Source organism: Panthera pardus, unplaced genomic scaffold (genome assembly GCF_024362965.1).
Source record: "Panthera pardus isolate Hobbes unplaced genomic scaffold, ASM2436296v1 HiC_scaffold_12, whole genome shotgun sequence".
NCBI classification, from domain to species: domain Eukaryota; kingdom Metazoa; phylum Chordata; class Mammalia; order Carnivora; family Felidae; genus Panthera; species Panthera pardus.
In genome coordinates this window covers 111049622-111065738 of record NW_026526677.1, presented here as the reverse complement: position 1 = coordinate 111065738, position 16117 = coordinate 111049622, and the positions used below count along the sequence as shown (strand labels likewise).

Genomic DNA, 16117 nt, shown 5'->3' with positions numbered 1-16117 from the left:
AGAGCACCAGCAGGGGAGAGGCAGAGAGAGAGGGAGGCACAGGATCCAAGGCAGGCTCCAGGTTCTGAGCTGTCAACACAGAGCCCAACGCAAGGCTCGAAACCACAGACCATGAGATCAGACCTGAGCCCAAGTCGGACGCTTAACTGACATAGCAGCCGGGGTGCCCCAGAAAAAAAAAATTTTTTTAGTTCTCTTCTTGTAATAAATTATGGTTATTTTTGCTGGTTTTTATCATATGTAAATTTGAAGGTCAAGTATTTTAATCCAGTATAATGACATAACAATATAAGTATCTTGCCCATAACATGAAAGAAACTAATTTTCTGGTCTCTGCCCACTGTACCCTATCATTTTCCTTTCTTAATCATGAACATAACATTCACCCATTTGCTTGGTTATTCAGCAAATATTTATTCCATACCTATCCATTTCCAAGCACTGTGTATAAAATTAAATCAGTTGTGGTTCATTCCTTAAAGGAATTTCAAATGTAAAGGAAAACAAGAACACAGGCAAATAATATAGCACAGTGTGGAAAGGTGTAATAAAGACTAAAGCAAATGGCTGAAAGATGAGTCAGAACTCCCCAGGAAGAAGCGGTGGGAAAGGGCCTTGGCAGATGGCAGAGGGAAAGAAGAGCCCTGGGATGGAGCCATTGGCTGGGGGGGGGGGGGGGGGGGGGCGGTGCGGGTGGCTGGAAGCAAGTACGTGTGGTTGGAACATCAGGTGCAGGGGAAATGAGAAGACGCTCATGGCAAATTGAAGACAGGTTCCAAAGGGCTTCACAGTCTCTGTTAAGTAGTCTTCTATTCCGCATAGCTTTTAAATGTCAGTGGGTGTTTTTAGATGTGATCTGATCGATCTGTGGTTTAGAATGATAATTCTCATGACAACATAGAGAATGGACTGAAAGGGGAACAGACTGGTGATCAAGCGAGCAATGGTGCTTCGTCTTTATTTTTTATGTCTCATGTATACCAGTAGTTAGCTTCATTTATTTGGCGTCTATATCACACATATTTATTGAGTGCTTATCAGAGCCAGACAATGTCCTAAGCCCCCCCGCAAGTCCCTGACTCGTGAGGGAGCCACACAATAAGCAAGTAAATATCTAATGCCAAGTAGTGGTAATGAGAAATTCTTAAACGTATTAATTAATGTCTACTTTGCCAAGCACCACGAGATGCACTTAATTCAGGGATTCATAGTCACCATTACTTTGGTTAAGATTTTGAGAAGCTCAAATGATTAGGGTTTAAAAAGCCATTTAAAAAATGGTTTAAATTTTTTAAATGTAAAAATCATTTAAAAAATGATTAGGGTTTAAAAGAAAATTTCCTTTGGAAAATTTAACAGTATTGTTAGTTATGGATAATAGTCTTCATGGGAATAAGATCCCTACACACCTACATGCAAATACAACATACAGACACTGAAATAGGACAATATCATTTATTAGGGAGAGACATATTTTCCCTGCCTTTTTTCTCTTGATAATGACCTTTCATTTGCTTGTTTTTTTTTTAATAGTTTCAGAGTTAGTCACTTGAACAAATGTAAAGAGTTTACATAGAAAAGTCTGTATCTGTCTGTGAAGATTGGGTCTCTGCGTACATCTCTGTCTGCACTCTGAATCCACTTCATAGGAACCTGGTTCTATGCACCAGCTGCTTTCTGAAGTCCAGCACCAAGCTGTCTGAAGTCCAAAAAACTTAATAAATTCCCCTATAAAGAAAGCATTCTCCTGAAATAAAAGTAAAGAGAATAACTCTGGGGTCATATGTCTTCTGTATTTAACTAGTCACGGTTTACCATCTGTTGAATAGATTACAAACGTGCAAATTTTAGAACTCGTGACTAAAAAGGTACCAGCTGGCATTATTACATAGTTGAGGCACTAACACAAAAATTATGGACAGAACATATCTTGAATATGCCTCAAATAGTTCCGTTGACTTTTTATTGTGGGTAAAGATGATCAACACAGAAGAGAAATAAGAAAATGCCGCTAAAGCAACTCAAGTCTGAAATGTATGTGACGCTTAAGGAAAGCGATGAGTAGAGAGTAAAGCTGTAGGAAGGATGTCCTTAAACAACCTTTTAAAACTGTTCTACAGAGCTGTGTACTCTATCTGGCTCTTGGGATTTTGGTGAACATTAGCATATTAAAGTCTCTAAAAATTCCTATAGCAAGGCAGCCTCAAACCTTATTTAACCTGGTGTTCCCTGCAAGAGTGGCCACAGAATTTCTTGCTCTCTCTTTAGCTCTCCCTCTCTCTCCCTCCCTCCCTGCAGTCACCTCTTTACATTTTATTTGCCTAGAAAATACAGGAAAATAAAACGTTTCCAAGAAAATAAGGGAAGTTTGAATTAAAAATGAGAGAGGGAAGAATGTTCAGATGATACTATTTCAAATCAAAATGATAAGGAAAAGAAATACGAAATTAAGGGGAGAGTGGTAAGAAGATGGTATACTAACAGGAGCCCCCAGAACCAGTGGTTCATTAACACTTCCCTACACAATCAGAGACTCTCAGGTTGGCTGGATCTTAGAGGCCATCTTTCCCATAAACAACACCTTTCCAGGGTGCTTATGCAAGCCATGTTCGAACATAGTTGATGTATAATTCAAATATCCCCTCACAATTATCCATCCCTTTGAAATCTATGTGACAATATGTGACATTTGAAGACATTTTTTCCCATCACCACCAACCCCACCCGCCCCCTCAAGTTTTCTTTATAACCCATAAATAGATATTTATTCAGTGACGACATGTCACGCAAGCAGGGAGGAGGCAGAGGGAGAGAGAGAGAATCTCCAGCAGGCTCCACAGTCAGCGAAGAACCCAACATGGGGCTCCATCCCACGACCCTGGGATCATGACCTGAGCTGAAATCAAGAGTCAGACACTCAACTGACTGAGCCACCCAGGCACCCCAAGAAATAAAATATTCTGGTTTATATACTCTATAAACTACTGTTTATGGGGTTTTCAAAGAGAACAACATAAAATGTATTTAAAACTGCACAGAAAAAAAAACTATATGGTACATAATTGAACCTTTAATGATCACTTTGAGGTTGTCACATAAATAGAATTATCTACTGGATTGAGTTGCACTTACATTAAAGTTAGACTATATACTTGAACTGTCATCTTAAATGTATACCTGATAGGGTACAAGGTAAACAAAACTGAATGCAAGTTATTGAAGCTTTTTTGCTATTAGCTTTATTATGGATATATGAAGAATTTGCAAACCTAAACTTAGATATGTTAAGTTTTACCTGATAGCATTCCATCTGTGTGGCCCTGTACCAATCTGCTACAAAACGGGACTAGGGAAACCTTGCATATATGAAGCGATTCAAATAAGCAGTATGTGCAGATAGGAGATTATTTAAAGGAAAGGAATTGGGTTTTTTTGGTTCCTTAAAAGAAAGCTGGTTTTTCTCATCCACAGCCTTGGCATTTGCCTACTACCTAATGTGATAATGAAGGGCACTGTCATAAATGTCTGTTATTTATTTTCCTCTTAGGAAAGATGTATAATAGCTGGCCAAAAAATAAGTCATTTTTCTGACTGCTATGGCCTAAGGAAGGCAATGGGGTATAGTAAAAAAAAAAAAAAAAAAAAAAAAAAAAAGACGAAATTGTAGTCAAAACATCTGGGCTGGCATCCCAGCTTCATCACTTAATGACTGTATTTATTTAATGTGTTTTTTTTATGAAAGCAAAATATTCCCCCCTCCACCTGCAGCTCATTAGAATTGTTCAAAAGAATTATTTTTTTTTACATTTGTTTATTCTTGAGAAACAGAGACAGAGTACAAGTGGGAGAGGGCCAAAGAAAGAAGGAGACACAGAATCCAAAGCAGACCCCAGGCTCTGAGCTGTCAGCACAGAGCCCAACATGGGGCTCAAACCCACAGACTGTGAGATCATGACCTGAGTCAAAGTCGGATGCTTAACCGACAGAGCCACCCAGGCGCCCCATAGAATTGTTTTTTATATTGCTTCTTAAAAAATAATCTCTGTAATTAAAAAAGGGCTTTGTGCTCACTGGCTCTTTCAGGCCGCTATGTGTGTTTCACATTCGAAATCCCAAATTCCATAGAACCTTCTGTGCCTCTCTGCAAATATTTTCAATCGCTAAATTAAAACACTGTTAAACAGAATGGATCTCTGCTAAGAGATGGCCATTGTTAACATGATGAGAATCCTAATATTATTCAGTCTCTGTGGGTGTAGAATTTTGGAGCCACCATAACAGTCAGAGAGAAGGATATATTCTACGATGTGCTTTTCTGTAGCTGTTGGCAGTTACCATGCCGAGGTGAGGTGTGGAGACAGAACTAAACACCTGCGTTTTAGCACTTGGTTTTCGCTCCTAGTTCTACGACTCCATTCAGTTCCTACCCCCAGAGGGCCCTCGGTGGGGAGAAGTGATCTACAATCTTTGTTCTGGAAGGATGAAACTGAAGGGATTTTTTTAACATCTGGAATACATTCAAAGAAAAAACCAATAGCCAACCAGTACTAAGTATGGATGTCCTTAAAGTATATAAGACAGGACAAAAGGAAAAAGCATATATTAGGAATGAAAAGAATTTATTAAAGATACTGATTCATCCCTATTTCTCTATATCAAAATAAACCTTTTTTTCTTGTTTTTTTTTAGATATCCAAATTTAGATATCCAAATAAAATCATGGTATTTCATGCAACTTGAGTCCTTGATTATACTCAGAGATTAGGAACTCAGAATATAACGTACATGTGTTATGCTACAGAGATGAAAGCTTGGGACAGTTACCCAACAAAGGTATTTTTTTACCCTTAACAATGTCACTGTCACATTGGTAATTTTTTTTTTTAATTTGGAGACTTAGTTTGGTTTCCCCTGAAGCAGATCTTAAGACAAGGATTTGTGTGTAATCAGTAGGTTTGGGAGTTGAAGAACACACTGGAATTGCAGTGGAGAAATGCAATCAATTAAAGGCGCATTTGTCTAGAAAATTGCCATGTGGGTGACCAAGGCTTAATCTCATTTGATATTAATGCAAATTACTAGAGGATTATTGTAAATGTCATTTGAAATTAGTGTAAATAGAACACACATGTCAGACTCCTCTCTTTGGCATGGGCGTTGGAATACTTCTGCAGCAGCTCCCGTCCGTCTCTGTACGGGGGCTGCTGGGGAGGAGGGCATTAATTCCCTGGCACCTCTTGCCTGGCCTGCTAGCCCGCCCCACCATGAGCAAAGTGGGCTCCAGGGATCAGAGAAGAGCCCAATGTCCAGGAAATTCAGGTGCTGGCAGTTACAGCAGTATGCACTGAAGTGCTAAGAGGAAAAGCATTGGTGGGCCATCAGTAGTGTCTGTGACACTCACTGGCCATGCAAACACATGACTTTAAGCCTGAGAAAGACCCTCCCCTGACATCTTTTACCGGAAGGCAGTCAGCCACTGTTCGGAGCTTCCGAAAAATGAGTGTGTCCTAATTAGAAACTTCTGTAATTTCTAACATCTTCAAGTGTGGAAGGAAAAAATACAGTTGTGTGTGTGTTTGTGTGTGTGTGTGTGTGTGTGTGTGTGTGTGTGCACATGTACTGATGAGAGCGCTCATTCTCTGTCCTCTCCCTAAATCTCTTCTCACACAAATAGCCTTAGTTCCTTTTGTTCTGGGGTTCTTCATGTTCCCCTCACTGACTGTGAATCACATCCCCAGAAGTAAAGGTCCTGTTGTTCTCTTACATGGTTGTAATTGAACTCTGCAGTGTGTTTGCAGAAATCCTTTGCCTTACGTTTTTCTTTTGGTGAAACTGAGGTAAACTAGCTAATCAAACGAAACAAGGGAAAGCTTTTGTTTCTCTCTATAGTAAGGTATTTTGAAGCACCCTGAAAGTCAGCATTCAGGAGGCATCTGGGGGGTTGGGCTTTCTACAGAGACAAGGGACTAGTGAGTGACTGCCCTCGTTACAGTAAGTCTCCACCATTGACGAGGCATCGTGTCCCCCACACCACCAGGTAGGCTGTACTGGTTGGCCACTGTCATGGAATTTTCTGGAACGTGATAACGGCTGGGAGAGGAATTTCTAGCTGCCTATTAAATCGGAGTAAAAGGAGAGCCAAAATCATTCCTACTTGGGTGTGCCATTGCCGTTCTCTAGCTTGAAGATAGTGTTCACTACAGTGATCGTGGCTTCGCAATAACAGTGGGAGGTAATATACAGCACCTCGTATCTAGAGAGACCCCTGAATGCTTTATAAACCATTGATACAGGAAGGATTCACGTAAAATTGTATGGTGGGTTAAAAGCCAAACTCCCACCATTTACAAGTTTCAAATTGATCTTAATATACTAGTGTTTGTGGCATTTATAGGCTAACTTCTTTATTCATCCACTCAATCAGCATTTATTTAACATCTATTCTGTCTTTAAAATTACCTTGTTCTCCCTACAAAATGATCCCACTTCTCCTTCAAATCCATGGCACACCCTTTACTCGGTATTTCAGTCATTTCTGTTTGAGGCTTATCGTCTTAGGAGAGAAATTAAACACTCTTATAACTGCAGCACCGACTTATCTTTTTAAGCCTTGAATCTCCTTACCCTAAACTTATACATAGGACACATTTATTGAACTAAATTTATTTAAAGGTGGGGTCAGGGCTCCTGGGTGGCTCAGTCGGTTAAGCGTCCGACTTCAGCTCAGGTCACAATCTCATGGTTCATGAGTTCTAGCCTGACGTTGGGCTCAGTGCTGACAGCTCAGAGCCTGGAGCTTTCTTTGCATTCTGTGTCTCCCTCTCTCTCTGCCCCTCCCCAGGTCTCTCAAAAAAAAAAAAAAAAAAAAATCAATCAATCTGCATTTTAAAAATTAGAAAAAAATAAAGGTGGGATTGAGGTGAAAAGTATCCTGGGTTCATCCTTCCCTAATTGTAATAAATGAATAAAGACTTAGAAGTTACAGTCATAAAGATTATGCCATAATTTGTTAACAGAACAGTTTGGTGAGTACATCTGGCATTTACCTTATTAAATATGCATAGGCCTGACTTTAGAACTGAATCTTTTGACCAGCAACATAAATATTTCTCAGCAACTGTTTCCTAAAAAACAACCAAGAGAAAGTAATCAAAGAAATCAATTAGTGCCTTTTCTGAAGCATTTTATTCTTGTAAAGATGGGTTCTTCTGAAAGTGTATAATCAGTGTAACTTGTACATTCTCCCTAACTCACTCTTTAGAACTCTGAACAGACACTTGATCATTATTCTTTGTCCATTTATCATCCTCTGTGTCTTTTAAGAAGATAACAGAGATGGAGTCTCTACTCCTACACCTTTCTGTCTTTATGAAAGGCCATAATTAATTGCTGCAGCAAAGTCTTTGTTGTAGATATTGCTTTCCCATAACAAGTGGGCCAAACACACTGTGTGTTGTGCTGTTAGATATTAATATCTTTCACCTCACACTGTTTATTTTCCTTCTTTATAAAGAATAATGTCAGAAATAGCAAGACACAGGTGTGGTCTGCACCCAAAGTCCAGCCACTCAGATTTTTTATTTTGTTTTGTTTTTATACAACATAGTCTTCACTTTGGTTGAGATGACGACAGCCGTGGAGAACCATACCCGTGAGACTGTTGGTTTTACACAACTATAAAAACAATGGAAGAACCTGAGCAAATGACACCCGAGGTGCAGGGCCCTTTACTACGGAGTAATGGAGTATAAATTGGATTTGTTTTCACAAAGAAACTTCCATCTAGTGTTGGATGCTTGGCAGAGGGACCGAGATCTGGCCGTTATTAACCCCTGGCCACCCTCAGTCAGGGTGGTGAGTGTTCAAAGGCAGTGAGGCTCTCACATTCGTTTTACCCCAGCCAGGATCTGGCTCAGCAAAAATGGCATTCTCTGTAGCGTCCCCAGCCAGGGAAATAAATCCTCAGATCACTGCTCCCTGAGGCCCCTGGTTCCCAGAATGTTGAGGCGTATCACGCTCTGCAAGGCCTCTTCTGCCGGGATTTTTGTCACTTTCAATTGTTTGTGGTTTCTAAAAGTCCTCATCCCTCGAAAACGCATTACATAAGCTTTAATTTATGACAGCTCTTTTCTAGGCAGTCTGGAAATGACAGTAATTTCCTCGCAGAGACACCTAGTGCAGAATTTCCACAGCTTTTTCACATGTGCAAGTGTTAACTCTTGAAAATGATTCTAGGGGAAAGCACAGGTTACTGACTGCAGCCACAGAGAAACCCCAAGCTGAGAGCACTGAGAGAGAAGAGGCAGCATGAGCAGGGGGGCTTAAAGAGAGTGCAGAACAGCTTACACAGTCAAGCCAGAGAAAGTTCCAGTGAGTCAGCAAGAGATTAATAATGAATTGTCTTGTGGCAGCAATCCCTGCTGAGGTCAAATAGCAGGAAGTGCTGGCCGACTCGATCATCGACTCTGCAGTTTCCTACCAGTACCAGCTGTCAAGTGTCCCTAGATCATTGTCTTTTGTACAAGTTGTACCTGAGATTCCAGAGAAAAAGAGGGCTCCTGCCTGCCCAGCCCCCGCTGAATCACTCGGGTTTGGGTTACCCAATATGGTGACTAATTAAGCGGTTTCTTTACTGAACTTTCCTTATCATCCCATCTCTGTATTGCTTGTTCTTATTTCTGTGGTGAGACTGTCAAGGGGTGTTCAGTTTTAGATAAACTGGGGACCGGATAAATGGGGCAATATAAAAACTACTTGTAAAACATTGCAGATGTGTAGTTGAGCTTCCTGGAGAGTGAAGTCTCCAGGAGCCAAGAGTGAAAGAAACTTGCACCCAGGGAAGTTGCCAGATTGGGCAGCCTGACTGACTGGGGGTTTCATGCTCACCCGAGAACAGGGACTTTGGGCTCAGCCAAGGCAGTAAGTTAGACCTCAGGTCCCTTTTAAAGCCACGTTCTAGAAGAGTGACAACCCAGTCAAAGAGAGGAGCAGAAAAAAATCTGCTTCCTGTACAAGGAGTCAGCTGAGTATTTTCTGCCTTGGCCTGGGCTCAGTGTGGTGAGGGAGACACCTTCTGTGAGAATTGGTCATCGCAACCTTCTTGAGGTAGATTGTCGTTTAAATTTGAATTTATTCCACCTGCTGAGATCTGGGACTCAGTGACATCAACACTGCAGTATTTGTCAGAACACACAGATGTGTGAAGGGTTATTGGTAGAGAATCTCCCAGAATTGTTGAAGGGAAATCCTCATACTTAGAATGCACGACATATCCTGAACAATATGAACAAATATTTCAAAGTAAAATTTCCAAACTGCCTTGTAGTGAAACTGCAGAACCATAAAAACAAAGAGGAGGTCTTGGCTGTAACCAAAAAGGAAAGATTGCATGAGCAGAGACACCATTTCACCAATAGCCATGTGTGCAAAACCCTGTTTTCTGTTTCAAAAGGGTTTTCCTTTATTTTATACACAAGTCACCAATTTACAAAGAACTGTTAGAGGATGTTAAAATGCTAAAAGCAACTTAATTTTTCCTTTTATGATGAAAGTACATGAAATTCATGTATTGTGTTATCACCTTTGGGGAACCAGTGAGATTCCAAAGCTGCCCATCGGTAATTGTCATTAGATTTTCTCTCATTGAAGGAATTTTCAGTTTTATAGAAAATAAGAGTTGTAATTTCTTTTTTTTATTATTTTTTTTTAACATTTATTTATTTTTGAGACACAGAGAGAGGCAGAGCATGAGTAGGGAAGGGGGAGAGAGAGAGGGAGACACGGAATCTGAAGCAGGCTCCAGGCTCTGAGCTGTTTGTTAGCACAGAGCCCAGCGCAGGGCTGGAACTCATGAACCGGGAGACCATGACCTGAGCTGAAGTCAGACGCTCAACCGACTGAGCCACCCACGCGCCCCTAAGAGTTGTAATTTCTAATGCAACTTTATTCCTGCATTAGAAATTTCTGAGTTTCTAATTTTCAAAACATTTCTGAAAACATTCTTAGGGGAAAAAAATGAATCTAGCAGAGACAAAAAGTCTCTTGATGTTTTGTCTTTAGTCTTTTTATTATAATAAAATAATAGTCTATCCATATGCAGGGGGGAATTAACTAAGTATTCTATAGTATCAGAGGTGTCTACACACAGAGATTGTGCCTTAGAAAAACCTTGCTTCCTGCTCGGGACAAAAATCCAGTCTACTCATAGAAAATCATTCTTAACAATTGAAGACACCAGCAGCCTATCATACATTTCTATAAATTATCAACAAATTAAGGATGACTATAGTCTTTGGACCAGAATAATTTTAAGTTTCTTATGTTAGTGCATATTCCATTATAGAAATATTTATATAAACTATCAGTTTGTTTTATCACCTTGTCATTCTCTTTGAGGGGATCATAGCATAGTAGTTTTCTGAACAAGAACAAGGTATAGTGAATGAAGAGTCATTTATACAGCATGATTGAAATTAGAGGGTTTTCTTTTTTACTTTAATCACTTAATTTTTAAGGTGGCTTGTGGATTTCTTCTATTATAACGAAAACTGTAACATTTTTTCTTCATGTTTCCACAAGGAATTATGCTACAATAGTTAAAATTCTGTTTTTAAAAATATCATTCAGTGAAGTTAAACAGGTTTTCTCTTATTTCCTTCTGTCTTTTCAGATTGTGAGTGTTGGGAAGCATGTTAAGGGTTACCACTACATCATTGCAAACTTGGTAAGAACTCTTTATTTTCTGTTTTTCATAAGAATTGCTCAAGCATTCCAGATTATTTTAACTGTGCTTTACAATAACAGTTCAGTAAATGAATAAACTATATTACTTACTAATCTGTTGGTAACACTTAGGATAATATTTTTATTGCAGTGGTCATGGTATTCATAATGTGCAATTCAATATATTTTGGTGCAGACTAGCTTGACATCTGCCAAAGCAACCTTAAAAGTAATGATAATGTTTGCTTTACTGTGATATCACTTGGCAAATCAAATAATGGTCTTTCCCCTGTATAAATGGTAAATGTACCTTTGGATCCAGATTTCCATTACTTGGGCTATCACAAGGATCATCAAACTGATGACCCATGTCCTCTGATTTTAAGAAAAAGCAAGATTGAAATGACTATTATATAAGGAAGTCTTTTGATTGGGAGTGATCCATGTTTTTTTTAATTATGTCAGTTTTTCATATATGTAGAAGGTTATCGAACAAGATACATACATTAGTATAAAATCCTAAAAGGCCTAAGGCAAGTCCTTTTAGATTTCTTGGCAAGGCTTACCAAGTATTTCTTGTTAACTGCGGTGAAGAAGGAAAGCAAACTATGTGGAGAGCCATTCTCCTTGCTTTATTAGAGTGCCATCTGCCCCAAGGGCTTGCTCTCAAAAGTGGTTCATTTTAGAAAAGTTAAGAATTTTTTCTCCTTTTTCTCTTTTCCACCGTATATTTCTTTGGTGAAGATCTTTTGCTTACAGCAGAAGAGCCAAAGGCTACAATAGAGATTTCAGATTTATCCATTCTTGTCATGTAGTGAGTGGACCATCACACTTTGAGACAGGAATTTTCAGTCTTTAGTGAACTGGATCTCACTATGGAATAGAGATAGTAAAATGCAACAATAGACTGTAAACTCCTATTTCCTTGTTGTTATTAATAAAGTATAATTTTGCTACTTCATGGATTATCATGAAAACACTGAGAAATTTTGACTTGTCTTTTCCATTGCTTTTAGTAGGTCCATAGTCTGTATGTTTTAATATATTTTATAAAAATATAATTCTTAAAGCTAATATATTCTCATATTAGTCACTAGAAGAGAAAAAAGTCTTATGTTTATGGAATGTGTACACTCACAGTGACATTGTACAAGGTGATTCTAGCAAGTGGAGCGTTTTGACATCTCTTCTTTCCAAACAGTGGAATTAAAGAAGGAAAAAAAAGTCAATGTGTTATAGACTGTCATACCAGAAATGAATTGCTGACATTGACAAACCAGTACAAAATGGAAAGAATGGTTATAACATCCTAATGGCTATCACAGCCTTTCTTAAGCAGCCCTAGGAGATGACAGCATATTTAAGTTATGTGTGTCATTACAGCATATGAAGTAGGAAAAAATATTTGCCTGAATTAGGGCATAGATCATCACTCTCACTAAAAATAACAAAGCCCTTACCATATGTATTTGATATCATTGTAATACATGATTATTCAGTAACTTGTGCAGATCTAAATTATAATATATTTATTAATTATGGTTTCTACTGACTTAATTCATTTATCTCTAAATAGCTGTGACTTCCAAAACCAGAATGTTTTTTGTTTCATTGGGCCAGTCACGGGCTGTTTCCTGAAAACTACTGCATAGGATTCCCAAATGTGAAGTAAATCCATTATCAAAAGAAAGATTATATTAATATACTTAATGTTGAAAGACTGAATGATTTCCCCCTAAAATCAGAAACAGACAAGAATGGCCCCTCATCATTTCTGTTGAACATGATACTAAAGCTTCGAGCAAGGGATACTAGGCAAGAAAAAGAAATAAATGGCATTCAGATTAAGAAGAAGAGGAGATTTTTGTGAATGTAAAATCCTAAGGAATCTAACTAAAAAACTGAAAACTGATAAAGAGTTTCAGCAGGGTTTCTGGATAGAAGGTCAGTATTAAAAAAATATATATGTGTATTTCTGTACACTAGCAACACATTCTGAGAGTAAAGTTAAGAGAATAATTCCATTTATAACTTCCACTTACAATTTGCAACTAATCAGGAACTGGTATTTAACCAATTCATCGGGACTGTTTAGTTGGAGGGACCTTGATGGTGGGGTAGGAAGCTCCTGAACTTCCCTCCACCCCCAGACACACACAGAGTCATCGCCCTGGGAGAAATCCAAGCAGCTAAGAAACTACACACACTGAAATGGATAGGAAAGGCTGAGACCACTCTTTCCATAAAAACTACCCCAGCACAGTGCCATACAATCAGGAGGGAATCCCCAACGCCCAGCTTCTCCGTGAGCAGTGAGGATTTGGACCATACATTTAGCACCCCAGCTTTTAAGGCTGTCAAGAGACAGGCCCCGAAACACCTAATTCTGAAAGCCAATGGTTATATGTCCATGAGACCCACAGGACTATAGAAAACAAAGAAGCCATATTCTTAATGGGCTCGTGAGCATTCAATGTAACTATCCCCACAGACCCTATTAGCACAGAGGGAGCAAGCAAAAATGCTCGTCTCCACTCTTTCCCTGAAAGGCAGTTGACTATCTACTTCACAGTCTGCTGCCTCAGTGTCCATATGTAAGGGTCCACCTGCGTGCATTAAAGAACTGGCCATGATTCTTCATGGAGCCCAGGAGAGCTGGTGGACATTTCTGTCACCTTCTCCTTCTGGCTCACTCCTCCTATAAAACCAGGACATCAACCTGTCTCTAGAATATTGTACACGTGCCTGGTGACCTACCCAAGGGATGACTGGATCTGATAGGCAACAGAGCTTATATTCACAAATCCCACAGTACTGTAGCAAGCAATGAGGCATTTCTTAACAGGTATGTGCAAAAGTACTAACCCAGGCCATCCCCCCAGGGCTCAATGTAGAGGCAGCTGGCAAGGTGCACATTTCCTACTCTTTCCCTAAAAGGGGGTTTGACCGTATATTTCACAGGCTGCTACCTGAGAGTCAAACTTCCATTCAGCCTGCATCTAGGTGCTGACTGTGATTCCTTCCTTTGGAACATTGGCAGGCCTGTCAACTACTAAGATCCACTTAAAAAAGAAAAAAGAAGCTGTTTGAGCAATCACATAGGTTTAAGAGACAACCAACAATTTAGTCCAGGCCCATTTGATGAGGCTCATCTCCTATATGTGACCAGTGTGCCAAGACTGGAAGATGTGTCTGTCTTATTTAATGTGCAGAAACCAACCAGCACAGGGAATCAGTAAAAATGAAGAAATGAGGAAATATGTTCCAAACAAAAGAACAAAATAAATCTCCAGAAATAAATCTTAATGAAATGGAAATAAATGATTTACACAACAGGGTTCAAAATAGCAGTCATAAAGATGCTTATCAAGGCCAGAAGAGCAAAGTATTAACAAAAATAAGAATTTTGACAAAGAGTTAGAAAATATTTTAAAATGCCAAACATAAATCACAGAGCTGAAGAATACAATAAAATTCAATAGAGGTGTTCAATAGGAGACTAGAATAGGTAGTAAGAAAGCTTAGCTAACTTGAAGACAAGGCAGTGGAATCCATCCATTCAGAGAAGTAAAAAGAAGAGGAAAATGAAAGAAGTAAAGATAGCTTAAGGGACTTCTATTACACCATCATAGATCAGTGTACGTATTATAGGGCTCCCAGAAGAAGAAGAGGAGAGAGGAACAGAAAGCTTGTTCACATAAATAATGGCTGGAAACTTCCCTAACCTGAGGAAACAAGTAGAAATCAAGATCTAGGGCAGCATGTGGGTGGCTCCGTTGGTTAAGCATCCGACTCTAGACTTCAGGTCAGGTCATGATCTTGCAGTTTACAGGATCGAGCCCCACGTTGGGCTGTGTGCTGACAGTGCCGAGCCTGCTTGGGTTCTCTCTCTCTCTCTCTCTCTCTCCCTCTTTCTGTACCTCCCCTGCTCATTCACTCTCCCTCTCAAAAGAAATAAACATAAAAAAAGAGATATACAGTAAGACACATTATAGTTAAGTTGTCATAAGTTAAAGACAAAGAGAGCATCTTAAAGGCAGCAAGAGGAAAACAACTTATTATGTACAAGGAAACCACCACAAGACCATCAGCAGAAGGTTTATAAGCCAGAAGAGAATAGGATGATATATTGAAAGTGCTGAGGGGCACCTGGGTGGCTCAGTCAGTTAAGGGTCCCACTTCAGCTCAGGTAATGATCTCAGGATTCATGAGTTTGAGCCCGTGTTGGGCTCTGTACTGTGAGCTCATAGACTGGATCCTGCTTTAGATTCTGTGTCTCCCTCTCTCTCTCTTTCCCTCCCCTGCTCAAACTGCCTCTCTCTCTCTCTCTCTCTCTCTCTCAAAAATAAATAAATATTTAATTTAAAAAAAAAGTGCTGATAGGAAAAAACTGGCAACCAAGAATACTCTACCTGGCAAGGTTGTCCCTGAGAAGTGAAGGAAAGATAAAGAACTTTCCAGACAAGCAAAGGCTGAAAGAATTGATCATGAGTGTTTCTATAAGAAATGTTAATATTTAGGGGTGCCTAGGTGGCTTAGTTGGTTAAGCATCCAACTTTGGCTCAGGTCATAATCTTGCAGTCCGTGAGTTTGAGCCCCATGTCGGGCTCTGTGCTGACAGCTCAGAGCCTGGAGCCTGCTTTGGATTCTGTGTCTCCCTCTCTCTCTGCCCCTCCCATGCTCATGCTCTGTCTCTCAAAAATAAATAAACATTAAAAAAAAGAAATGTTAATGTTTAAAGCTGAAATAAAAAGATACAAATTAGTAACATGAAAACACATGAAAGTATAAAACCCAGCGGTAAAGGTAAATATATAGAAAAATTTACAATACACCAATATTGTCATAGTGGTGGGTAAATAACTTTAACTCTACTATAAAGGTTAAAAAAACCAAAAATATTAATAATTATAACTACAATAATTTCTTAATATATACACAATATAAAAAGACGTAAATTGTGACATCAAAAACATAAAATGTGGGATGAAATGTGTAGAATTGTAGAGTTTTTGTATCCATTCAAAGTTTAGTTGTTACCAGCTTACAGTACATTGTTAGAGCTATAAGATGTTTTATCTAAGCCTTATGGTAACCACAAAACAAAAACTTCTCATAGAAACACAAAACATGAAGAGAAAGGAGTCAAAACATACCACTACAGAAAATCCTCAAATCACAAAAGAAGAGAGGGAGGAAGGAACTATAAGTCAGTTAGAAAACAATAAAATGTTGGTAGTAAGTCTATTCCTACCAACATTTATTTAAATGCAAATGGGCTAAATTCTCCAATCCAAAGAGATAGAGTGGCTGAATGAAAATAGGTTCCTAAAAAAAGAAGGAAAGAAAGAAAAGACCCAACTCTATAGACACTCATTTCAGCTTGAAGCATACA

At 39.1% G+C, this 16117-nt stretch overlaps 1 protein-coding gene across 11 annotated transcripts in view; it reads left to right on the top strand.

The window, feature by feature from the left end:
• The window catches only part of GRIA4 (glutamate ionotropic receptor AMPA type subunit 4), a 396312-nt gene that overhangs the window by 291307 nt on the left and 88888 nt on the right, over positions 1-16117 (top strand). For all 11 annotated transcript variants that reach the window (XR_008421331.1, XM_053900551.1, XM_053900547.1 and 8 more), the window contains exon 6: positions 10670-10723. Coding sequence is in view for 10 of the 11 variants with exons in the window: in XM_053900551.1 (XP_053756526.1) it covers positions 10670-10723 (54 nt within the window). In the remaining variant the exon portion in view is untranslated. The remainder of the gene's footprint in view (positions 1-10669; positions 10724-16117) is intronic.